Genomic DNA, 26,706 nt, shown 5'->3' with positions numbered 1-26,706 from the left:
AAAAAATACATTTAAGAAGAAAAATGAAGCATTCGAATACTGTTTTGATAATCGATTACCAATGGCATCGATGAAAGCTCTGAAGCATTTGGGTCAGCCCTAGCAGACGACATACTGAACACAGACTAAAAACCTTGATGTCCAGTGAAGATGTTAAGCTCTCACTCTGGTTTTGACTCTTTGTCGTATTTCTTTCCCCGCTGCAGCTGTAGGTGAAATCCTCGAGGGAAAGCGGGCAAAGAAAATCGTCGAGCGGCTCGAATTACAGGCCCCACTGAAGCTAAATAAGCTAAAGGTCGAAGATGGTAAGATCTCTGACACCCCGAAGAAAAATGTTGGTGGTGTACAGTACAATAAAAAATAAATATTTTGTATGGAGAGAGTGCAATGTTCATATTTATTTCCTAAGATCTAAGATTAGATTGCCAGACGTGATGCATTTTAGGGCTGAGCAATTAACTCATTCCTGGCCATATGCGTCTCTAACGTCTTATCAGGAGTTTGCCTCCCAGCCAAATACGTGTTTGACGTGTTTTTGTTTTTATTAGTGCTTAGAGTAGTTCAAAGACTTCCCCAGCCTGTGACATGGTATCAGGTCCCCAGCCTGTGACATGGTATCAGGTCCCTGGCCTCAAAGATAAGCCGACAACATGTGATCAAACACAACTACCGCAGCTGTTGTTTTGAAATGGGGGAGGAGGAAAGAACAGAAAAGGCGTGAGAAACGCTGCCTTGTTGCAGAGTAGGAGAAACGCCATTGTGTGCAGTTGTGACAGTGTGTTGAGTTGAAGTTGAAGTTGAAGAGATTAACTAGTAGCCTATAGTCGTCAGTTTAGTTAGCGTTAGTTAGTTGTAGTATAGTCTGTAGTATAGTTTAGTTAGTTAGTTGTAGTAGTCGTCCATTAGTCTAGTCAGTCATGGTGAAGGCAAGAGAAAAGACCAAACACCGCAACGCCCCTCGGCGCGCTGCCCGAGCTGGTCGCCTTGCTGCAGGGCAGCGAACGCTGGATGAGTTGTTTGCGGTAGTCAAACCCGTGACCAACATGATCGATCCGGTTCCAGCGCCTGGTCCCAAACCCAAGCCGGACCCCGTTCCTGTGTCCCAGCCCAAACGAGACGAGACGGAGTCAGAACTTTCTGAGGAGGAGGAGAACGAGGACAACACGGCAACAGACAGGATTTCCCAGGAGGAGCCATTTTCCAGAGCGCATTTGCGCCGTGCAAAGACCCGCCGGGATTACATTGAAAGTGACTATGACTCTCAGCCATCACAAAGCTCCCAGTCGTCTGAAGAGGAGATGGTCACACCGTCGCCAATTGTCCATGTCGAGGGCGAGGAAGACTGGACTCCAATGCGACAGGACCCCGATGATCGCGGTAAGGAGTAATTTTGTTGTTGATATATATGCATATTGTACAGACAGTACCAGTACCAGTACCAGTACCAGCTTCACGCACAAAGTCCCAGTGATGATGTCATCACACTCACACAAAGTCCCAGTAATGATGTCATCTGTGTGTGTGTGAGTGTGTGTGTGAGACTACACTGTCTCTCTGCATTCTATGATCGTATAGTTTACTGAGACACTAGTACACTACACTGTCTCTGTACTAAATGTGATATAGTTTACTGAGACACTAGTACACTACACTGTCTCTCTGTACTAAATGTGATTATATAGTTTACTGAGGATATGTTGCTTTTATTTCAGATGAGGAGCCGATTGTTGCACAACCCAGTGAGCCCACATCTCAGAATAAACAACCTAGATCAAAAGGTAAGATCTTGTTTCCCTCTTTTCTGTCTTTGTCCAAAATGGCTGATCTACAAGCTCACAATTATACATGTTGTGTGTGTGTGTTGTAAATTGTATTGTAATGTATGTATTTCTTTATTTACAGGCCGTGGTGCAGATGGAGAGCCGATGGAGGGACAGTCCAATGACCAACCCAAGAAGAAGGGCAAAAAGAAAGACTGCACCAAAGGTATGTTCATTTTCCCTATTTGCCCAATATAGCTGATCTACAAGCTTGTGCGTGTGTGTGAGTGTGCTATAGTAATGTATTTGTATTTCTATATTTTTATAACACCTATCCTGTATCCAGAGCAGCAATGGTACTGCATGGATGAAGTGCCGTGGGAGCCAGAGGACATCCCGTTCACTGCAGTTCCTGGACCGCTCAACAGTGCTGCTGCGCTGGAGTCGGACAAGCCAGTGGACTTCCTGGAACTCATCCTGACCGAAGAGCTGCTCCAGTATGTTGTTGACCAGACCAACCTCTATGCACAGCAGCAAATTGAGGCTGGCGCAACGAGTGTAAGGCTCGATGCATGGAAACTTGTTGACCTCCCTGAACTGAAGACCTTCCTAGGGCTCCTCTTTCTGACTGGGCTCATTGTAAAGCCTGACCTGTTGAGTTACTGGTCCACGAACGAGGTGCTGGAGACCCCCTATTTTGGAAAGACGATGTCCCGAAACAGGTTCCAGATCATTACGCGTTTCCTGTATTTTACTGACAACACAGCAGTGAGAAACAAGGATGACAGGTTGTTCAAAGTCCGCCCAGTCTTAGACATGCTAGTGAACAAGTTCCAGGAACTCTACCAGCCAGGCCAGAACATGTCAATAGATGAAGGAACTTTACTGTGGAGAGGCAGATTGAGCTTCAAAGTTTTTAACCCACAGAAACCTGTGCGTTACGGTATAAAAAGTTATGTATTATGTGAGTCCCAGACAGGATTTTGTTATAATTTGATGCCTTATTGTGGAGACGGTAAATCTCTTGTAGATACAGTGTGTGGTCTCCTGTTGGGGCTGGAACAGCAGGGCTACAAACTGTACATGGATAATTTTTACAATTCTGTAAACATGTGTGATATCCTGCTAGATCTGGGGACTCATGTATGTGGCACACTGCGAAAGCATAGAGGAGAACCACCAGCTGTACACCATGCTGAGAAGGCCACCCTGCAACCAGGGGGCAGAATTGCCTTCCACACTGACCGGGTTCTGTGCTTGGCATGGCGGGACACAAATGTTGTGAGAATGGTATCCACATTTCACCAGAACGAGATGCGACAGGTCTTGACGTGGAAGAAAGGTGTGAGGGGGAAGGTGGTGAAGGAGAAGCCTGTCTCTGTGATAGAGTACAACCATTCTATGAACGGTGTTGATAGGCTGGATCAAATGATTTCGTACTACCCGTTCATCAGGAAGTCCTATAAATGGACAACTAAATTTGTTATGTACATGTTCCAAATCTGCCTCCACAATGCTTTCGTCCTGTACAGAGCTAAAAACCCACAGGGCACTGTAAAGACCATGTATGCGTTCCAGGAGTCTCTGATACAGGCGTGGACCACTGCCACAAAGCTCTATAGAGTTCCCTATGCTGACCGTCCGAGTAGGCTGTCTGCCAACCTGGCAAAGCATTTCCCTGTCAGGCATGACCCCACCCCCAAAAATGACAACCCAGCAAAGAAATGCAAGGTGTGTCTGGTCAACAAAAAGAGAAAGGAGACACGTTTCCAGTGCAACTTCTGCCGCATCCCCTCGTGCAGGGTCCCCTGCTTTGAGGTCTACCATGACACTCTGAACTATAAAGAGTAAATTCCCCTCAATGGTGGAATGAACTCCCCACTGAGGTCAGGACGGCCGAATCCCTGCCCATCTTTCGCTGAAGATTGAAAACTCCTTTTCTTTTCTTTTTTCAACTTTTTCTTTTAGTTTTCAGTGAGTCCACCTTTGGAAAAAAAACTCACCTTTTCAAGCTCCACTTGAGTCCCTCCTGAACTAACCCTTTTGATGTAGCATCTTCCCCCCCCTTCTCCACCCCAAACCCCCTACCCCCATCTAGCATCTTCCCCCCCTTCTTCACCCCAAACCGCCCCCCCCCAAAAAAACAAAACAAAAAAACCCCATTGATGTTACTCTACTGCTGCAAGGGTGTATCTGTGTAGATGATGTTCCACAGTTGATTCCACTAATGTTGACAGAATGTGACATTGTAAGTCGCTTTAGATAAAAGTGTCTGCTAAATGACGAAATGTAATGTAAAGAGACACACATGGGCCCCGCGCACACACACACATTCACACTCACACTGAGTAAACTGTATTGTTGAATGTAAAAAAAGCACTTCATGTATACATATATATATATATATTTTTTTTTGTCATTTGTGTCATAACGAATAGTATTTACATGTCTGATGTCAATACAGTTCAAAATAAAAGAATTGAGAGCGAGTTCTGCCTGAGATTGTGTCCTTTACAAAAATGCCTTTTTCTCCAATTTCTCTTCTCAGAGAGACCTTTTTGGTGAAAACAGGGTGTATATAAATGGCTATAAGTAGAGTACAGAACATGCTAAAAGCTCACCTTTTTTTTCTGGTGAACCCAGAGACGTACATCTTCATTTTGAGGTATTGCAAATCACTTTGGTCTTAATAGATAATTTACTGTGGGTCTTGAAAGATGACCAACAATTATGAAAATCTTTGGCCTGAGCTAAATATTGGCAGTCCTAAACTGGCCATGAATGAGTTAATGGGAAAAACTGAACATTGCAAATTTCCAAATGGCATGAGGCTGTGATTATTGTATCAGAGTGGTGAAACTCAAAATGGATCCGAAAGGTGATGTTCTGCTGCTGAGCCCAATGTCTGGCCCATTCAATTGGCCATTAAATTGCACAAATTGCACATTATTTAAAAACATTTGTTTTCAAACACTGCAAATGCCATAAGCAACAGTAGAAACTAGGGATGTTCATTTTGAAAATTTTCCATAATCGATAATCGGTGAAAATTAACGATCAATTATCGATTATCGATCATATTAATACTTATATATATATATATATATATTTTTTTTACAAAATGAATGCCTATGGCAGAAAATACGAAAGACAACGTGTTCTCCTCAATTAACTCTTTATTTCAATGTGTCTCCTCTCCAACACTCTGCTGTCCCCGGCGCATGCCGGTGTAAATTCCCCATGTTTAAAACAGTTTTGTTGGCACAAAGGCCCGTGCCCAGCCAGAAAACTAGAGACTATATGAAGCTCCACCTCACGTTAGTCGGCTGTGCAATGGAGTGGTGCGAGGAGGAACGAATTCCACCCAAACCTAGTCCAATTCTTTTTTTTTTTTTTTTTTTTTTTTTTAATAACAAAATCGATCCAAATTCCACAGGATCGATTCCAATCCTTAACGATCAATTATCGATTTTCGACAATTGATGAACATCCCTAGTAGAAACATCTAAAGTAGAAACAACAACCAATGTCGGTGGAATTCGTTTTTGGTACAGCATGGAAAATGGTACAGCATGGAAAAAGCTCAATACAGCAGTGTCAAATAACATCAAAACTGACCGATTACACATGACTGGCACAATAGACAATATACAGTACACACATAACCACAAGACAATGAACACGGACAATATTTACAGCTATAAAGTGCAGTACATCTGGCAGGGTTAGTGCAATGAGTCAAGTATTGAGCATCCTTATAGCAGAGGGCAAAAAACTGCTTTTGAAGCGGACCCTTTTGGTGGACACGTAACGATAGCGCCACCCAGAGGACAGCAGTTGAAACAGGTGGGTGAGATTGTATTTGCCCTTTTGGTGGTGCATTTGAGTCATTCAACTGATGCCAATGATCCCGGATGATGTTTTGACTATTCGCTAGCCATTCGCTAGCAACAACAAAAACGCTGGCGTCTTCCTCGCCATCGTCGCCAGCCGAGAACTCTGGATCGGACTCTGTTTCGACCACAGGCTCCACCCATAAATACTAAACTAGCGGGTTCCTTTTATCAATTTGACCTGAAACAATGTCACAGGCTGGGAAAGTGTCTGATGTAATGTAAACAGCCAAAACATGAAAGTACGTCCGAGTACGTCTTTGGCACAGAACGCCATTGTTAAAAGTACGTCCGGGTACGTCTTTGGCAGAGAATGAGTTAATATAAAAAATAATCCCCAACGCCAAAAAACAATGTTATTATTATTATTATTATTTATTTTATTTATTTATTTTATTAAAAAATAATAATAATTCGAATAGGTCAATTACATTCGAACATGCCCCCCCTCCCCCACATTTGAAGTTAAATTCGAATTTCGGATAAAAAGTGACAGCTCTAGTGCAGGGAGAGGCAGAAAACCCAATGGGCTTATTTGAAACCTCACAATAATTATATCGTAATTATTTGTTTCTCAGTATCATGCAGCTCTGTTACATTTGTCATTCAAAGCAACGTTATCCAGGCATTGAGTTGGTGAGTGAGGAAGCCTTTGTGCATCTCTCTCTCTGTCCAGGCGGAGGAGATAAACTAGGAGACATTCCTCGCACCAACCACCACATCAGCAGGATGAAGGCGGTGGAGCTGAAGCCCCTGCACATCGTCCTGTTCGACAGGCCGGGGAAGGTAAGTGGCCGCTCACACCATACGCCGAAGCAACGCTCAACCTACAAGTTTCATTTAGTCATCCTTGACTTAACAGGTGAGGCCGTTCACACCGGTGGAGCAGCTCCGAGCCCGGCGCTGAGGAGAGGAGAGTGTCTGGTGTGAACGGTTAGAGGAAAGGAGAGTGTCTGGTGTGAACGGTTAGAGGAAAGGAGAGTGTCTGGTGTGAACGGTTAGAGGAAAGGAGAGTGTCTGGTGTGAACGGTTAGAGGAAAGGAGAGTGTCTGGTGTGAACGGGTAGGCCTGAGCTCACGTTCAGCGGGAGTCAAGCGTCAGTTCTGCCTATGACGTGCACAAAGGCTAAGCACACCTAGAGCCCAAAAATACATCCAGGTTTACTCTGTGGGAGTGACGTTTAATGTCTGAGTCTCTGTCTGTTAACTCTGTCGTAAAACTCTAAACCAGGGGTCAGGCAACCTTTTTGATATGAAGCGCCATTTTCAAATTTGCTTTTCAATCAGTGTGCCATACCAAGATGAATGACTCGCACATCAAAATTAACAACCGATTTGTAATGTTATTCCATCCAAAAGCAGGAGATTGGAATGAAAGCCTTGTACAAGATACTAGGGATGGGCATTTTGAATGTCCATAATCGAAATTCGGGAAAATTAACAATCAATAATCGATTATCGATCAAAATAATTCCTTCCCCCATGCCCTCTATGACGAGACAGAATGTATGTATGAATGTATGCCTATTAAAGGAGAATTTCGTTTTTTTTTAACCTGGAGCCATTTCCTGGCATTAATTATGATTTGGCCACTCACCTAGCGATGTCTGCAGCGTTTCTGGGCGTCCTAGCGTTGTTTTGAGATCAATATCGTCCAAGTCAGTCGTAAAATGGAGTTGATTTGGGGCCAAGTGGTAGCCTGTATTTCCTGCATCTAAATAGCTATTTTTCTTCCCGTTTTCGCCACATATCGCCGTAATCTGATCCGTCAACATCCAGCCGAGTGTTATTTCACCCCAGGCTGTTTCCTGGAGTGCACAGGGATCAAATTACCTCAAACGTGATCTAGGTCACCAAGTCTCGTGAAGTCCCGCGATACTTTCCTGTCGACTGGCCAAATACAGGCAGGACGCTTTGCGGTCGTGGTTTTAGCGTAACCTATGTGGGGTTTGGCGTAACCTATGTGGGATTCGAAATAACGAAGGTTATTGCATATAATACACATCAATCGTTTTCAGCGTTTAGCAACGAGCTAGCGACTAGCGCTGCTGTTGTTATAGTTTCAAAGGCAGCGGCGCAGGCATTTGAGCTCGGCAGATTCGACACGTACAGCAGCAGAAACATACAGATTCGACACGGGGTCGTGGAAAGGAAATCCAAATATGGTCGCAGCCGCAGTCGGAGCGGGTCGGTGCCAATGCAGAGCTTGCAGGGAGCGGAATGGGATTTCCATCCGGCACCGACTGAAATGGACTCGGCACCAATGAGAGAGCTAAGTCCACCATGCTGTTTCCACCCAGTCAGGCTAAGCCCCCGTTCACACAGCACGCCGAAGCAACGCTCAAGCGAAGCTGTACCTACGCTGTACCCACAAGTTTCATTTAGGCGTCCTTGTTAACAGGCGGAGCCGTTCACACCACCCGCGTGCGTGTCATGCTGACGCCGTGCTGAAGCCACGCTCACGCCACGCCGAAGCGGTCACTCAGGCCTGACGCCGAATTCCCAAGCTTGATGCTGAAGCTGTGAGGCATGAAGTCAATGGGAGTTGTGGGCGGGTTCAAGGTGCGAGAGTAGGCGCTGAGAGGAAAAGAGAAGGCTTCTTGTGTGAACAGTCAGGCGTACGTTCAGCTTGTGCCTGCTTCAAGCTTCAGTTCTGCTTACGTTCGGCGTCCTGTGTGACTGAGGGCTTGGCGGTGGTGACTAGTGTCCACTCATAAACAACAAAGTGAAGTTGACTCCAGTGTCCAGCCCTCCAAAACACACCTACACGTATGAAAAAATTACACCACACAATAAACCACTGCCACATATAGCCTATATTTCAATGGCCTATTTATTGTGCAAATAATAAACATACATGCCATTAACTGTAAATCTGGCACTTAATGTTGATGAAGCTCAAGCCCAGGATTATTAGCCCACATACAGCACTGAGCACATACACACATACACACATACATCACATACAGCACTGAGCACACTACACACTACACATACAGCACTGAGCACACTACACATACAGCACTGAGCACACTACACATACAGCACTGAGCACACTACACATACAGCACTGAGCACATACAGCACATACACACACATACATCACATACAGCACTGAGCACACTACACACTACATATACAGCACTGAGCACATACACACATACACATACACACATACAGCACTGAGCACACTACACATACAGCACTGAGCACATACACACATACACACACATACATCAGATACAGCACTGAGCACACTACACACTACACATACAGCACTGAGCACACTACACATACAGCACTGAGCACATACAGCACATACACACACATACATTACATACAGCACTGAGCACACTACACACTACACATACAGCACTGAGCACATACACACATACACATACACACATACATCACATACAGCACTGAGCACACTACACACTACACATACAGCACTGAGCACATACACATACACACATACATCACATACAGCACTGAGCACACTACAATAATACACCTTGGCAGAGGTCTGCACTCTACTGAGCACATTTTTCCTTTTCCATTTACCGTAGTCAAATTTAAAATCCACAATTCTTCCTGATGTTTTAGGTTTTTGCCTGCAGCAGGGAGAGAGGGTTTTAAAAATCTTTAGTATTACCGGTATGTTTTCTTATGTATTATGTGGGAAGATAATTTGTGCTCTTGTACAGATTCACATGTTGTTGCTCCCTCTGGTGCTTCAAATCTCCCTCTGCTAGTTTGGTGTAATTGCCTGCTTGAAGTTGCTAACATCCTCTGCTGTAGTCTTCTAACAAATCCGGCACAGAACAGGACAGAAACAGAGAATAGGTGACGTTACTACACTCTAAATGTGAATATTATTCTGAAATCAATTCCTGGTTCACTCTTCTCGTCAGGAGACCATAATGAGGAAGAACATGCGGCTGTTCAACGGCTTTCCCTTCGAGGTGGACAGCGAATCCTACAACAAAAAGAAAGAGAAACTACTCAAGTGAGTTTCCGTTCACAGACCAGTTTGCTTCTTACATTGCTCTAGTTGTGGATGCGCTCTTCCAGCTGACGGAATGTGAAGGAAAGACTGTTGATAGGAGGTGAAGATGTGAAGCGCTGCAGATGGGCTGAAAGGGCAAATCTCTTCCTTGTTTTGGACGCAGGCGGTCATGGTTGACTACCTCCAAGCTGAGATGTATCTGTAAGGTGCTGGACCTGGAGAAGATGGGAACACAGTCCGATCTGATGGACAGGATCCTGACCTTCCTCACCGCCCCCAAGAACAGTGGCAAGGTGAGCTGCTTCTTAATGGAGTGACCAGGACTGAAGGTCACTGCACTCAGCAGAGGTGCTGCACTGCAGAAAAATCTGTATAATTTAGCTTAATTTCCCTCAAAAATACAAATAATTTAAGGTGTAATGTTTAGAATTTATGTTTTTATGATGATAAAGTATTGTCGATCTGCAAATTAAAAATTGGATTATAATTATAATTAAATTATAATTGTATTATAATTTATATTATTGTTGAGTATGTAAAACTTGCCATTTTCATTGTGTAGGTTGCTAGCTCAGAGGTTGTTGTTTCACGTAGCGTTGTGATTTCAAAAACAGGAAACAGAAGGGGCGGGGCATTCCGACTGAAATGGACAGCACCGACGGCAGAGCTTATAGCCGCAGCTTACTTCCATTCAGTCAGTTTTCATGGAATTATGTTGCTCGGGAACAGTTTGAAACCTAGTTTATTTCCTGTCCGCTATAGAGAGCCGCAGTAACGAGTCCGGAAATCATCGATGCTAACAGCCCTGGTTCAACACAGTTTTCGCCTATGGGAGTTTTGAATGGGTTTTTGGCGCGATGCTTCTAATACGCTCTCTGGGCAACGCTGGCTTAATCAAACGCGAACCAGATGGTAGTAACATCATCTTCACACATGAAGACCACTTTTATGAGTTTTGAAGCTTTTATGTGCCGTTAAAAGGGCGGCTAGCTAGCAAACGGCTAAATGGGACTACACTGTTGAGTCGATGGGGATATATACGTCAATAACGTCACCACTCAAAGGACGAACACGGAAATTCTCTTTCCCTCACCTGGTTCAGCCCCGTTCAGCCCAGGGTAATCAGTGCACACATCAACAACAGTCCAGGTTGAGTGTTGACGTGACGTGGAAGCCTATGCGACAGTGTGTAGTTCTGGATTAGCTTAGCACAAGCTTTTTACCTCTAGGGCTCGCATTTACGCTTCAAAACTCATGAAAGTGGTCCTCATGTGTGAAGATTATCCCGCTGAACCTTGGTTCGCGTTTGATTAAACTTGCGTTGCCCAGAGACCTTATTTGAAGCATCACGCCAAAAACCCATTCAAAAATCCCATAGACAGAAACAGTGTTGAACCAGGAAGTTCGGGACTTCTGCATTCAGCCTACAAAAATACGTCATCCCTGCGGCTCTCTATTGTATTTACAAACACTGCAACAGGATGGTAAAAAAATTGTAAATGGCCTGCATTTATATAGCGCTTTTATCCAAAGCGCTTTACAATCAGTAGGTACATTCATCCATTCACACACCTGGCACACCATCGGGAGCAATTTGGGGTTCAGTATCTTGCCCAAGGACACTTCGACATGCAGACTGGAGGAGGCGGGAATCAAACCACCAACCTCTTTTATCCAAAGCGATTAGTGGACGACCCACTCTACCCCCTGAGCTACAGCCGCCCACAACACAACAGGAAGTAAGCTAGGGGCAATTTAGACTTGAGTCAGACAAGTGGTAGTCTCGCTGGCCAGCCTCCCCTCGCTTCCGTGAGAGGAGTCTGGCGGCGCAGGTCTCCATTGTGGAATTGCGATGGGCGTCGCTTAGCGGCATTGACCTTGGAAAATAGTTTCCAACAATCCAACTTTTCAGCATGTAGCAACGAGCTAGCGTGTAGGTTTCTGCCGTTAGCTTGCTAGCTAGTTAGCATTGTTGTTTTCACTGCGGCGGCAGGGGACATTTACACCGACACACAGGGAGGAGGGAGCGCAAGCCGCTCTGATTGGCATGGTCGGAGCCAATGACGGAGCTTGTAATAAGTAGGGATGGGGCCGATCCGATACAATATCGGTATCGGGTGCCGATATTGGCACTAATTCACGGATCGGATTGGAATCGTATTTTTTTTTTTTTTTTTTTTTTTTTTTTTGCAATTCCAGCGCACAGCTGTAATTTGCCCATTATTTTTTTTAGTAATTTGCCCATGTATAATAGTATCCTTCTTTGCCTTGTATATTTTCTTAATTTTGTCTGCTTTTTGCAAGGTATATAAAAAATATATATATTTAATTGGCCAAATCTTTGCCTATACTGTATATTCAAGAAAACTTTGGTATCTGCATAATATCGGTATCGGCAGATATTCAAATTCAGGTATCGGAATCGGATCGGAAGTGAAAAAATGTGGATCGGTGTATCCCTAGTAATAAGCAAGGAGCGGACATCCGGCAGCGACTGAAACAGTCGCTCCAATGGGAGAGCAGAGTAGAGCAGGGGAGGGCTTATGGAAGGGAGGGGAGGCTGGCCAGCGAGACTAGACAAGTGGTGTTGTAACAGGAATCTCTGTCGCCCAACAGCCGCTGCTCTCAAAGAAAAAGAAGAAGTCAAAGAAGAAACGGTCAGGCGACGACTCCAAGACCATCAGCAAGAAGAAGAGCAAGCCTCAGCCCAGGAGCTCATCAGCCAGTCCCAAGAAGACCAAGGCAGGGAGCAAGTCCAAAGCCATCGTCATGGAGACCAGCAGCGACGAAGAGGAGGAAGAGGACAAGGCGGGCGCCGCCGAGGAGGAGGTGGAGGGCTCTGACGCAGAGGAAAAACCATCTGACAAAGACCAGGAGCACACTGATGAGGAGATGGAGTCTGGAGAGGAAGAGGAGGAGGAGGAAGAAGAGGAGGAGGAAGAAGAGGAGGTGAGGTTGCCACTTTCTTTCTTTTTACAAATATATTTATTATAATTGTGAAATTGTGAGAATACCGCCGCTCATCCGGTATCAGACTTTGCTGAGGTGCTGGAGCTTGAGAGTATCAAATTGAGCTTTCGGTCATAGACCTTCTTCAGGCATGCAGAAGGTCTATGACTGAAAGCTTGCAGATTTTTTTCGCAGATTTGAGTTTGCGGACGCTGCTTTTTTCACACACATTTTTATTGACATTTTAGTTGCAACAACAGATCATGACCACAAAAAAAGCCTGTTAACTGAACTTTGGAGATAATGACTCGCTAATGAGCCCATTCAATTGAAAATGAAATCATTGATATGCCCCACCCATGTCAGGTTGACGATGCTATGATAAAAAAAAATGCAGACAAAAATATTTACTTAGAATGTGGGAGGCACATACATACATAGTAGTAGTAGTACTTCATTGGCATATAGCAGTCTGTAGGCTGAATTACCAATTTACAGGTTAAAATGCAGACATCGGCACAAGTTAAAATTCAAAACAGCACATAACTAAAATAGGACTTCAGGCATAGACAAGAGCAAACTAAATCAACAGGACATGTTATGGGATAATATGTTGGTTCAGGAGTCTAGTCAGATATGGTATGGGGAGAGTTCTGATGGCGGCGTGTTTTTGTGAGGGGATTGTTCAGTTTATGACAGTTCCGGGTTATACGGCCAGAGATCTGCAGACGTGTTGGGGGCAGCCAGTTGGCGAATTAAGAGGTTTGGAGGTTTGGGCAAATGACAGACAGATCTGCTCACGTCGGGAAGCCAGGTCAGTGAGCCCTAGCTTTAACAGGGCGGTTGGGTAGTGGTCATAGTTGGGGCCGAGGATGATGCGACAGGCCCTCTTCTGTACCCGCTCCAATTGGGATGAAAGAGCTTGTGTGATGCCAGCATTCCAGATGGGGGCAGCATACTCCAGTAAAGGTCGTACATATCCAAGGTATATGGTTAGAAGGTCATCAGTGGAGACAGAAAAACGCCTGATACATATATAGATATAGATATATATATATATGATATATATTTATATCATATATCATATAGATATAGATATATATACACATAGATATAGATATAGATATAGATATATATATATATATATATATATATATATAGATAGATATACTGTATATATATATATATATATATATAGAGATATATATACTGTACATACATACATATATATGTGTGTATATATGTGTATATATATATATATGTACATACATACATAGATATGTGTGTGTGTGTATATATATATATATACACACACACACACACACACACATATGTATGTATGTATGTACATATATATATATACACACACACTATGTACAGTATATATATATATATATATATATATATATATAGTACATACATACATGCATATATATGTGTGTGTGTGTGTGTGTGTGTGTGTGTGTGTGTGTGTGTGTGTATATAGATATAGATATTTCAGAGGATACCATATCTGGCTTTAAAATGAGCCTGCTACAGCCTCTGAAAGACAGCAGTGTTGGCCATTTTTTCTCCATGCACACATCCGTGACCCACTCAAAACACCCCCGCGACCCACTTTTGGGTCCCGACAACATCATCCCTTCATGCCACATACAGTCAACTGTCACATACGGGGAGAACCCAGCTGAACTGCCTTGACTTTGTTGTGCAAATCTTTAACCCCAAAACTTTTCTTGCCAGTCTCCTAAGTCAAAGCCAGCCAAAGGGAAAGCTGCGTCCAAGAAATCAGCTCCAGTGAAAAGGCAGAGAGCACCGGCGAAGAAGGCAGCCCCTGCAAAGAAGAGGGCGAAGAAGGACGTTTCAGACGGGTCCGGGTCTGAGTCAGACAGCGCCAGTGACGTTGAGGAGAAGGTGAGACGCCAACATGGAGTTGACACTTTTGAAAATATTCACATTGGCCGTTGGCAAAATACAATAATGTAATCAATTTTCTGCCGCTACGGGTCTCACACTCAAAACATTAACAAAAGAGGGTGTTTGTGTTTGATGATGTTGTGAGTTAGGATTTCTTTAGTGTTCATTGTTCAGAGGTTTTTACCAGGAGCTGATACCCGCCGATGTCTCCCCGTCGCCAAAAATTTAATGTTTCCACATTGCACTTCGGCGGACGGGGCTACTAGCCGTGCTGTCGCTAATGTTAGCTCAGACTGTTTCTAGGTGTGCAGCTTGTTCAAAAGGTTAGGATTCCTTCAGTATGATTCATTGTTCACGAGTTTTGTACCGCGGTCCGGATTATAGTAGAGGTTCCCTCCTCTCCAAATGGAGTTTGTTATTAAAACTGGTAAAAACACACTTTGTTAAAACTAGGGATGACGGCGGTTAGCCGTTGACCGTTTAACCGCCGAGAACGTTTTTGGTCGGTTAAGCATGTCGGTTAAACGGTCAATTTGCATGTTAATTTGCATTCAACACTGTTGCCAATGTGGCTATTTCCCCCCCTCCTTCGTGGTCAGCAATGTAACATAAGTATATTGAAACATGGGACAAGTTTTAATCAAGCTAGATTTGGAAATAAACACATGGTTAATGTCGATTTTATTTCTCAGCCCAGAAAGAAGGTGGCGGCCAAGCGAGCTCCTGCCAAACCAGCCGCCAAGACCAAGAAGGCCGACAGCAGCAGCAACAGCAAGAAGAAGACGAGCACAGGTGAGCAAGGCTGGAGGGAGGTGATCATAAATGGTAAATGGACTGCATTTATATAGCGCTTTTATCCAAAGCGCTTTACAATGTGCCTACATTCACCCATTCACACACCGAAGGCGGCCAGCTGCCACACAGGGTGCTGGCACAGCCATCGGGAGCAATTTGGGATTCAGTGTCTTGCCCAAGGACACTTCGACATGCGGACTGGAGGAGCCGGGCATTGAACCACCGACCTTCTAATTAGTGGACGACCCGCTCTACCTCCTGAGCCACAGCCGCCCATAGTACATAGCACATACGTTATACATTCGTATATCCTGATTTTATTTAGCCATGACTGATTATTTAATTTAGCAGTATTGAAGTGCTTATAAATGCCCTTCCCCTCTCTCCCCGTACGCCTCATGCGGAGGTGTTGTGTGTGAGAGTGCTGACATAGTGAATCTTTGAGCTGGATATAGACCTTTTCTATGTAGATATATGACTATGTACAAAGGTACTAAGAAGGCTGCTTTCTTGAACAAATGGGCTGACTTTATTAAAAAATTATTTAACATTATACATTGTCAACTAATTCTGGAACTGAACACTGAGAAAATAAACAATAAACAGAATAAATAGCTAAATAAACATCAATAGCCATATCAATAACCACCCGCCACAAGACCAGCTTCTTCCCAACCGCCATCAGCCTCACCAACAAGGCCCGGAAACCCCTTCCGCCAAGGACCTCACCAACAACCCCCCCCCCCCCCCCACACACACACACACAAACTCACTACCTCCTGCTAAACTCAACTGAACTCCCCCCCCCATAAAACTTGAACTCATACTGTATCTAATTTAATGCCTGTCTAACTGGGACTGTAAATTCATGTAAATTCCCTGCACATTAATGCCTATTTAACTTAGCCTGTAAATTTCATGTACATTCAATGTAGACTCTTATTTAACTCCGACTGTAAATTAATGTAAATCCACTGCCTATTTAACGTCTATTTAACTCGGTCTGTAAATCTCATGTAAATTCATATTTATCACTTAACACTTCACCACTCATGTACATATTGTATATATTTACTCGATTTGATTCGATTTGATTGCACTTGCAACTTTGCGATTGTCTTTAGTTATCTTCCTACTTCTGATCTCTGTATATTGATGTGACCGCTACGCTGCATACAGACACTAAGACAAATTCCTCGTATGTAACTTGCATACTGTGGCAATAAAAAAGTGATTCTGATTATTGTATGTTCAGTATAATTGCTGACCATTTACAGTAAATAAAGAATGTAATAAAATAAAATAAGATGTACTGTCAGCAAAAAGCTTTGTGCATGTGTTGTTAATTGTCTCAATACAGTTAGCACTTTACCTAAGGCATGGCTTCATCATGACTCAAGTGAGCCATGTCTGTAAAACCATGCAGTTTGCAGGCTCTTGCCAGTCACGTTTTATTATGATTTGTTGTGCATCTAAACGTGTCTTTAGTGTACTTCCTTACATTTAATTTTCAAAATAAACCTATTTTCAATGGCTTATGTGTGCTTAAAGTTTAGACGTGTTAATCATTCTTTTATTTTGAAAAAGTCTGACAGAAGTCTTCTTGTTGTTGTCGCTAGCGGACGTAGTTGTGAGGACCCAATTTCGAGCTGCTAACATGGTTGCACTAATGATAAGAGAGCTGATATTCTGTCGAAAACGTCTTTTTCCTGGTCGGAAACACTGCACTGAGCCCCGCATTACATGGTGCGAGGCTAACAACCTCATTCTTAATGCTCCTAAAACAAAGGAGCTTGTCATTGATTTCCACCGTACTAAGGCCGATACCGGTATCGGAGCCGATACTGGCCTATGGCCTTTGCTGTACTCGTACTTGCCCCGATACCTCTTGCGACAGCTGCCCGATACCACTTTACGGCAACGTGCCGCAGCCGTGTGCAATCTAGATAGGCCTAAAAATAAATAAAGTTTGGTTCCGGTTGCCGACCGACCCTGTCAATTTACGTGCGACCCAATTTATTTTATGAGCATGTTGATTTGACGGTGGCGCTATGGCTGGCTCACACTACAGGATTTTAGTGTGAGCTGTTTGCAGATCCAATCTTAAACCTCCCGATCTGCTCACAGCCTCATCGGGGCCGTCCCGATCATATCAAACATGTTTGATATTTAGGACTGAAAATCTGCGCGAATACATCATTCTGCTGCTGCGCGAGACTCCCGTCATTATCGTTAATTGACGCGGCTCATTTGATGCGCTGCACTGCACGCATCAGATAGGCTACCAAATACCAACAGCACAGAACCATGAGGATTTTGGGGAAAATGTCACTAATTTATATCACAATGAATGACCAATGAATAAAAAGTTGTTATATCGTAGTTTTGAGCCCCTGCCAGTCAGAGGCTGTAATCTCCTACCTCTGTCTATCGAGCAGTGTGGGGGGGAAAAGGCATTGCTGCTGCGGGAAGCAATCCAGTCTATCCAAACTTTTGCCGATCTCATGACATGCAGCAGGGGGATATATTTTGGTTTGTGTCATAGATTGTATAATAGAACTGGATAATGTCAGCGTGACGTCACCCATTGGGTTTTGATGGAACAAAATGAGGCTTGAATCTCCCGCTTCCTGCTCATCGTTGATTGGTTGAATGGATTAACTTTACACGGAAGTACGGGGAGAGAGGGCTGTTAAACACTAGTAGAAGAAGAAGAAGGAGGAGGGGGCGGCTGCCCCTAGCGGCTGCCGGGGGAGTTTCCGAATTTGTCTCACAGGCTTGAACGACTGCCATCTTGTTGTTCGCTTCTGTTTGCTAGCTTGCTCGCTGGCTGGCTGGTTGCAGTGGTGAAATGGTCCAGGACAACAAATATAATAACTTTTAGTCCGAAGGTATGGGCGAGTAGGAGTCCAGCCAGCCGACCACCGTCTTGTCCGGGGCCTGGCCAAGAGACCATGGTGTGGTGTGATCCTGGTGCATTGTGCCTGGTGTGAGTCTCCAGCCTGCTAGCTGCTGCTAAGCCTCCACAAGGTAAACTGCTATTATACTTATCTCTGGGCAAACTCTAAAATTTATAACTGAGGTGGATTTGGTCGCGCACTTGGTGCTCTGCTATGTTGGACTCGTTGGACTGTTTGAGTGATGCTCATGTTTGTAAGCTAACGCTAGCTCGATTAGCATCGTGTGCTAACGTGTGAGCACCGTTATAGCCTACTTTAACTGAAATTTGGTGGCGTTATGTTATTAATATAACACGGTGTCGTTTGTTTCTTCAAGGGATGGCCGTCGGAGTACCATGGTGGAGCAGGAACAGCACAACAGAACAGAGGCACATTGTCCCTTGGTCAAATTATTTGTGAAAATGAATGCTACGTTTTGATTCCCATGTGCATATTACTGTGAGAATATTGCTGATCATCAGTTGTTCAACCTAAGATATTGCAATAACATAAGCTAAATGCTGACAGATTTGAGACTTTTGATATATTTACTTTGAACCATTTGGTATGTATCTGCCAGTGTGTTTTTGTCAATAAACATTGCCAACAAAGAACCTTGTTGTGTAGGCTATGTGCTAATTAAATCATGTACCCGAATGTACCGCAAATCTCATAGAACAAGCCCATTATAGTTGTCTGGTCAGAGCAGGCAGGTTGTTAATAAGATGTGATATAAAGATATTTGATGTCGAGTGAACCAGCTTCGACCAAATGACCAGGAAGAAGAATGAAGATGGAGAACCAACCGACTGCTTCAAATCAACGAATGATTTATATTTATTGAAATATGGTTAGCTGTAACAATTCGACAAAGGCTACACCATGCAACATATATTTTGATATCATTCAAACTTAAAGAATGGTTAATTTTCCACCATGGTAGGCTGTACTGCTGTGAAATGGTTACCTATATTTGTATCAAGTGTTGCTTGGTAGATTATCTATATATGCCTAATTTACCAGTAGACATATTAGTGCAAGACCTTAGGCTATGTTGAGTTCTATCGATCTGATAAAGTATGTTTTAAAATAAGGATAACAAATTGCTGAGCTTGGCGGATGCCTCAAGACAAGTATGTATCATTTTTAAATGTCCAATACCATACAGAAAAGCAAATTGAACAAACGACCAACAGCATTCATGTCTGCAAAAACTTGTGATGTTATGTCACGTTGACATGTAACCTTATGACGCTTACTGTATAACATGGACAGACCATTTAACGTTAGGCTACTTTACATACCGTTAGATAACGTTAAATGGTCCGCCATGTTATGAAATGATTTGCGAGCGACCTCTGACCTATGACCCCTCCCCTGAGAGCTAGAATAGCATCATCGGAGCACTCCCAAATCACGGAGGCGAGAGACCGTGATAACCAGCGGATCTCTTCCTAATAGAGGCTATCCCATACGACTATAAATACCCAGAGTAAAAAGGCAGACACGTAAGTTCCCCGATGAGTAACAACACGTTAATCCTTTATACACCTCCGGGTCTAAATCTAGGACCTCTACCCCCTCCTCCCCGAACATCGGGTGGGCAGTCTACCGATACAGGTGGCCTTACGGCACTTTTTCCCTCCAGGGTGAAAGAATTGACTAACCTATATAGTAGAATCACCCAGTTCATCTTTTCTCTGTGAAGAAACGAGCTGAAGCCCGATAAATCATTCTGTCATTTCTACATGCATGGAGGAGGCTAATTATCTGAACCCAAAATCATGCCTCTTACCTTATTGGATGTGTGGACCCTTCTCAATGATGTTTTGAAGAAGAAAAATAAATAAATAAAAAATCCTTGGTTTTTATAGGTTTTATATATAAGTTAACACTTCTCCTTACAAAGCATACTATTATTGTCCATTACATTCTGTCCAATATAGATGACATCATTATCCAATGTACATTACCTTAATTTTCAACATGGAGTTCATTATACTCTCCCTATTTAAGTATCACTCTTGGCTTTTAACGATTTCCTATCTGGAATGGCCAACCTGTCTAAATGGAACCTTGTGTATCTCTGATATGCATCTTGTTCCCATCTAATGTGGCTCTGGTGGTCTCCTCTCTCTCCCTTGTGGAGTCTATATCTGGTCTTTGTGCTCCAACCGTGTATTAACGGGGGATTTTCCTGCACAGGCACTCGGACAGTGCTTCTTTTACCCTAATTCCGAACTTATTTCTTAATCTAATGGCCTGCTTAACACCTCTCTCTCCCTTGTGGAGTCTATATCTGGTCTTTGTGCTCCAACCGTGTATTAACGGGGGATTTTCCTGCACAGGCACTCGGACAGTGCTTCTTTTACCCTAATTCCGAACTTATTTCTCTAATGGCCTGCCTAACACCTCTCTCTCCCTTGTGGAGTCTATATCTGGTCTTTGTGCTCCAACCGTGTATTAACGGGGGATTTTCCTGCACAGGCACTCGGACAGTGCTTCTTTTACCCTAATTCCGAACTTATTAATCTAATGGCCTGCCTAACTCCTCTCTCTCCCTTGTGGAGTCTATATCTGGTCTTTGTGCTCCAACCGTGTATTAACGGGGGATTTTCCTGCACAGGCACTCGGACAGTGCTTCTTTTACCCTAATTCCGAACTTATTAATCTAATGGCCTTCCTAACTCCTCTCTCTCCCTTGTGGAGTCTATATCTGGTCTTTGTGCTCCAACCGTGTATTAACGGGGGATTTTCCTGCACAGGCACTCGGACAGTGCTTCTTTTACCCTAATTCCAGAACTTCTCTTAATCTAATGAGACCTGCCTACAGCATCTATGCTCTATCCCTGGTGGATTCGAGGCCATCTAAGTGACGGTCTCCCGTCTGACTCCCTGCCTATGCAGGAGAGCAAAAAGGCTCTGAGTTCCGTTCCTTTTATCTGTCATTGTCATCGAAGGTGTGTCTATGTTTTTGCTGACTCAATGACTTCAATTCTGATTGGATGCTACATGATCCCTCTCCTAATGGTGGCCCTGCCCATCAACTCGGCCACCTCCCTTAGGTGTCTTGAACTCACTGATACTCTAAACCATCCTTATCTAAAAACATCCATCAACTGGGACACCTCCTATGGTCTTGAACTCAATGACACTCTCTTGCCACTCTCATCTGAAAACATGTTATGTAACAGGCTTACTTCAGCACACAACAATGCATTAATACAATTGTCATTTCAAACTTTGTGCATGTAACACAGACTATTTCAGCATACAATTAAAATCCATTCATATTGAGATTACATTTTCCACTTGGAAGTCCATAGACGCGTGTTCACATCCCTCAGTCAACACAATGCATTTCAACGATATAATACAATCCATGTTTCACGTGACATATGGTTATAACATTGTGACTTCAGTGCACACAGGATATATAGAAAAACTTTGGTGAATAGCATTTTGATTAAATAGCAGTCTCCTCTCCTCCAGTCGGCTTTGCCCCCTCGCAGGTGGTGGAGCAAAAGTTCATCCAAAGTTCAGCTTTGCCAACACCCCCTCTTGGACTTTTGCCAGGGGGCATGGCCTGGGGCGTGGCCTGGGGCGTGGCCTCGAGATGTTGTGGGTCGAGGAGCTCCCGGAGTTCCACCCCCCTTTCCCCCACCGCTTAAGGGGAACTGGCGATCCGGAACCCGGTAACGTGGCTCCAGCGGCATGGTGCGAGCCCCCGCTGTGTTGTGCATCCATGGGACCATCACTGCTCCTTCCAGCTCTCGGATTTCACACCATGGCCCAAAAGGGCTTTCCAGCAGGGTGACTCTCACAGAAACCACAGTGGGATACGGCATTCTGCCTGGCATCTGGACGTTGGGGAATAGGCCAATAGGACCACATTTCCATTTCCCTACCGGCCCCCACCCCAGTTTTGATTCATTCCACCATTTGGCTAGAAGCTCTTCTCCCACTTCCCAATAAGGGGGTTCCTTAGGTATTCTTCCCCACCGGCCTGACACTATTTTCAGCCAATTAAATGGATTTTCCAATTGGTAGTCTGTAAACCTTCTTCCCCTATAGTCGTAAAGCTCCATTATTTTCTCCTGTTCGATTATTCCCCTTTTCCCCTGCTTTATAACCACTCTCATATTTCCACTTTGCTCCAGAACGATGGACCTATCATCTGGCCCCCCACTTCCCCTCTTCTGTACAGCTATTGGTTCCCCCTTGATCATCCTTACAGGGGTTTTCATTTTACCTTTTACCTCAACTCGTATAATCGCTCCATGGTGTGTAGTAGAGCTAGGCTCTATTCTGTGCTCCTTATTTCTCTCATTATTTCTCATATCTTCTTCTCCTCCATAGTGCATTCCCTCCATTTTTCCACCTTGTTCATTTATTTTGCTCGAATTATCCTGGCCCAAATCTACCCCTTTTAACCCAAAATCAAGATCATAGTCAGCACTCGTTACCTCTAACACATCACCATCTTGAGTAGCTGACAAATCCACCCCCTCTAACTCAGCTAGGACAGCTTCCATTTTCTGGGAAAGTGGTTCCCCAACAGGTCCCCCATCTGGCTGTCCAGTCTCACTGACCGTCTCGGTGCTGTTGGGTAGGGATTCGGACAGGGGGTATTCCTCTGTATACTTCCCGCCTTCCATTTGGAATGCTGCCCTCCACTTTCGCTTCCCTCCTGTCTCCTTTGGCTTCTGTGGGGAGCAACCGAGGTAGAGATGTGAGCAGGGGGCCTAACGCCTCCCGATAACTGAAGCCCTATAGTCCCATGTTGCTACATGGGGATTCCATAACAGACTTCACAGTGTTTTCTATTATCTTCAGAGTGTTTTCTATTACCTTGTTTTCCCTCCCATCTGTTTCTTATGGAAGGCGTGTTGCTTTACTTACTTATTTACTGTTGTGTATAAATTCAAATTAATTTGGATTACTTGGTAAGAAATATCTTACCTCTATGGGTGAGCCTGTGTTTCCCTCTCCCTCCCCCTCTAAGGGTTCAATAGGTCTATTAGACATTTCAGGATTGGTAGGGTAAGTGTTGATTATCCTAACACTGCCCGATAAATCAGAATAACAGTCAGTGACTGTCTGCAAGCTCTTTAGTTCAGAACAAATGGCTTTCCCACACCGTCCTGCTCATGAAGCTCCCCTTATCTCTTTCACCCCTGCCCCTCCTCTTCTTGAAGGGGTCACAGCCGTTCCAACTACTGTAAACTTTTACTCTATTATTTTGCTCATCACATTGTGCACCGCTTTAACGGTAAATTCCTATTTATTCCTTCTTATTCATATACTATATATACTATGTGCAGATGATCAATAGACTAATGAGATGATCACTATATTATATAGATTGGCTTGCACTTGGCATTTTTTGATCTGTCTTTTACAGTAGATCTCTTTCTGCTGCAGACTTCTTCTCTATCAATCATTTCTCTGATAAGATCTCCTTGGCGTTCTGCCAGAGTCTCTGACCTGCTGCCCAGGTGGCCCATAAATTCTAATCTCCCTCCTATGCTGCCAGCAATAAACCATCTTATTATATGGAATGTCTTCCCTACAGGATGAGCAAGGCATCAATAGCCCTCCCCTTTTTTACTGACTTCATGGATTCCCTTTGAGCCAGGCACTTCAGTGCAGTCTACATGTATAGTACATAACCCATAGCCCTCCTGGCTATAAGCCCCGAGTCTCTTAGCCCTCTCTGTCCATCCACACATAGCAGAGTGTTTAGTAGCATGACAGAGAAAGTACAGTAACAGCAGTCTCGCGGGCTCCTATCATGGTCTACACCACCTTGTCTTTTCCCTACTATTTATTTTCAAACAGGCTACTTCTTTTTTGCATTGTCTAGTACGCCTGTTGCTTTTATCTATATACAATAGAGGTAATTTGGGTTGCCTCCTCCAGCTTTCGGTAGAAAGTAAGAATGAATCATGTCACACACATAAAAACTAGCTGTCATGCTTCTGACAGTCAGCCTCCCTGTATTTGTACGTTTTGCACTCCTTTGTGCAGCCTTTTACTAGACCTGAGGGACCTATACTCGATTCACACAACTGTTTCACTCGAGCTCCCCCCGCGTGGCCTAAAGCATGATGAATGTTCGTCGCGACCTGGGCTACCTCTGTTCCCCGGTACGCGTGTCACACCATCCACGCTAGTCCAACTCTTTGGACACGTAGCGTGATACCCCTCAGTCTCGCACCACCATACCTGCCGCGTCTCTTTATGCTGACGCTTCGACTCCACGATTATCCTCGTGCCACGTAGTCGCGTGTGTCGGTGGCTCACCACTCTTAGCTTATTTTACTAATTTTCCTGTTGTTATTATTATTATTATTATTATTTAGTTTCACCTTCTTGGGTTTTTTAGCTTTCTGCTAGTGACCACTGCTGTGGCTCACAGCTCTTCCCTTAACTTAGTGGAGGAACTGTTGTGTCAATAAGTTTCTCTATACTCAATTTGTAGTTTGTCACGTTGCTATCTGGTGCGAAGGCATATTCATCTTTTTGAGCTGGCCCCTTGCCAGGCATCTTTGCTGGCCCCATCTGTCTTGGGTGTCAGAGTCACTGTCTTATCTCGTCCTCCCCTCCCACCGTTGGTCTCTAGCAGCTACTCGGCGCCCCCGACTCCCGGGCACTGTGCCAATTAGTTGTTTTCCTAGCGGGCTAAGCAGGTGCGTGTTTGGAGGAGTACAGACATGGCATCCTGACAATGATTTTCCTTAAATCAAAAATCACAATAGACTATGTGGATTTTCCTATCTGGAAATCATATCAGATCATATGCATTCTCTTTTTCCTTTTTGTCTTTTTTTGTATGTCAGCGAGATCCGCTGTAGGCTGTTTGTCAGCGTAATTTCTTTGTTAGGGCTTCCCTCCGTAATGTTTCAAAGTTGCTTTCGGAGTCCCTCTCTCTCATTGGAATGTTACTCCCACTCGCCCCCTTATCTCTCATTCCTCTTTCAAGGTTTTAGTGCAGCTCCGTCCCCATTCCTTATCACATCTAAGTGCCTTTGAAGGGCATTTTTTTTTTTTTTGCATTTCCCTCTCTAATAGGGTTAATTTACAGCACAGCGCTTGTATCAACGGTAGCGCTGGCTGATAATAAATGTCCATATTTCACATTCACAAATATTTTTGCAGCTCTCTTTCTGCATCGCTCAACATCGTCCTTTCTTGAGCTAAGTTCTGGCTCTGCCATTTCATCTCCCCCCTCCTCACTGATGCTAAGAGGGGTACTGTGTCTAACGCATACGGCGGGGGATCCCCGATCCCCAAGTCTCTGTCGTCCGCCCCTCGTCTTTACGACCAGCCGTTAGGCTTCTGACCTTTTGACTCGTGGTGGTGGTGACTTGAGAGGATTTCAGTAGGATTTAGTGAGAATTTTATCACACCTGTATTAAATCAGCGGGTTTGAATGCTATTAGCTATATAGCCCCTGTGAATAAAATACAATACATCTCGAAGCTACTCTTACCGGATACAATACGAGAGTACTCTAAGTGCGAAGTCGGCCGTTCTATTGGCCTGGACTTTTCCCCTGTATTAGGTACGGATTCCTACCTATATACCGTGTGATTTGCTGCACTTCCATCCTCCTCAGGTTTGAGGCAGAAGCCCACAAATTATCCACCGTCTCCCCCGCGAGAGTTCTCAGTGCGATATTTGCGGCTTCTTTCTGAGTTTATCAGATAGACTTGCACTATTTAGATGAGTTTAGCCGGTTTTCCCTCACCCAAGGTCAAGTTTAGTCTGACGCGGCATGAAAGCGCAACATTATAAATATATGGATTCTTGAATTTTAACACGGAAAGACTTCTTGCCTTCCCCGTGCCCCGCGTTCTGGGCGCCATGAAATGATTTGCGAGCGACCTCTGACCTATGACCCCTCCCCTGAGAGTTAGAATAGCGTCATCGGAGCACTCCCAAATCACGGAGGCGAGAGACCGTGATAACCAGCGGATCTCTTCCTAATAGAGGCTATCCCATACGACTAGAAATACCCAGAGTAAAAAGGCAGACACGTAAGTTCCCCCCGATGAGTAACAACACGTTAATCCTTTGTCCACCTCCGGGTCTTAATCTAGGACCTCTACCCCCTCCTCCCCGAACATCGGGTGGGCAGTCTACCGATACAGGTGGCCTTTCGGCACTTTTTCCCTCCAGGGTGAAAGAATTTACTAACCTATATAGTAGAATCACCCAGTACATATTTCTCTGGTGAGAAAAACGAGCTGAAGCCCGATAAATCATTCTGTCATTTCTACATGCATGGAGGAGGCTAATTATCTGAACCCAAAATCATGCCTCTTACCTTATTGGATGTGTGGACCCTTCTCAATGATGTTTTGAAGAAGAAAAATAAATAAATAAAAAATCCTTGGTTTTTATAGGTTTTATATATAAGTTAACACTTCTCCTTACAAA

The 26,706-nt window shown here is 44.1% G+C and overlaps 1 protein-coding gene across 1 annotated transcript in view; it reads left to right on the top strand.

The window, feature by feature from the left end:
- dek (DEK proto-oncogene) overlaps positions 1–26,706 on the top strand; it is a 42,791-nt gene that overhangs the window by 9,641 nt on the left and 6,444 nt on the right. Inside the window, exons 3-9 of the mRNA XM_083638577.1 lie at positions 207–305; positions 6,330–6,439; positions 9,567–9,661; positions 9,825–9,954; positions 12,278–12,610; positions 14,354–14,524; positions 15,220–15,319. Coding sequence (XP_083494703.1) covers positions 207–305; positions 6,330–6,439; positions 9,567–9,661; positions 9,825–9,954; positions 12,278–12,610; positions 14,354–14,524; positions 15,220–15,319 — 1,038 coding nt within the window. The remainder of the gene's footprint in view (positions 1–206; positions 306–6,329; positions 6,440–9,566; positions 9,662–9,824; positions 9,955–12,277; positions 12,611–14,353; positions 14,525–15,219; positions 15,320–26,706) is intronic.

This window comes from Poromitra crassiceps (genome assembly GCF_964638095.1).
Source record: "Poromitra crassiceps genome assembly, chromosome: 1".
NCBI lineage: Eukaryota > Metazoa > Chordata > Actinopteri > Beryciformes > Melamphaidae > Poromitra > Poromitra crassiceps.
The sequence above is the reverse complement of the archived record's forward strand: the minus strand, read 5'-3'. Positions and strand labels throughout refer to the sequence as shown.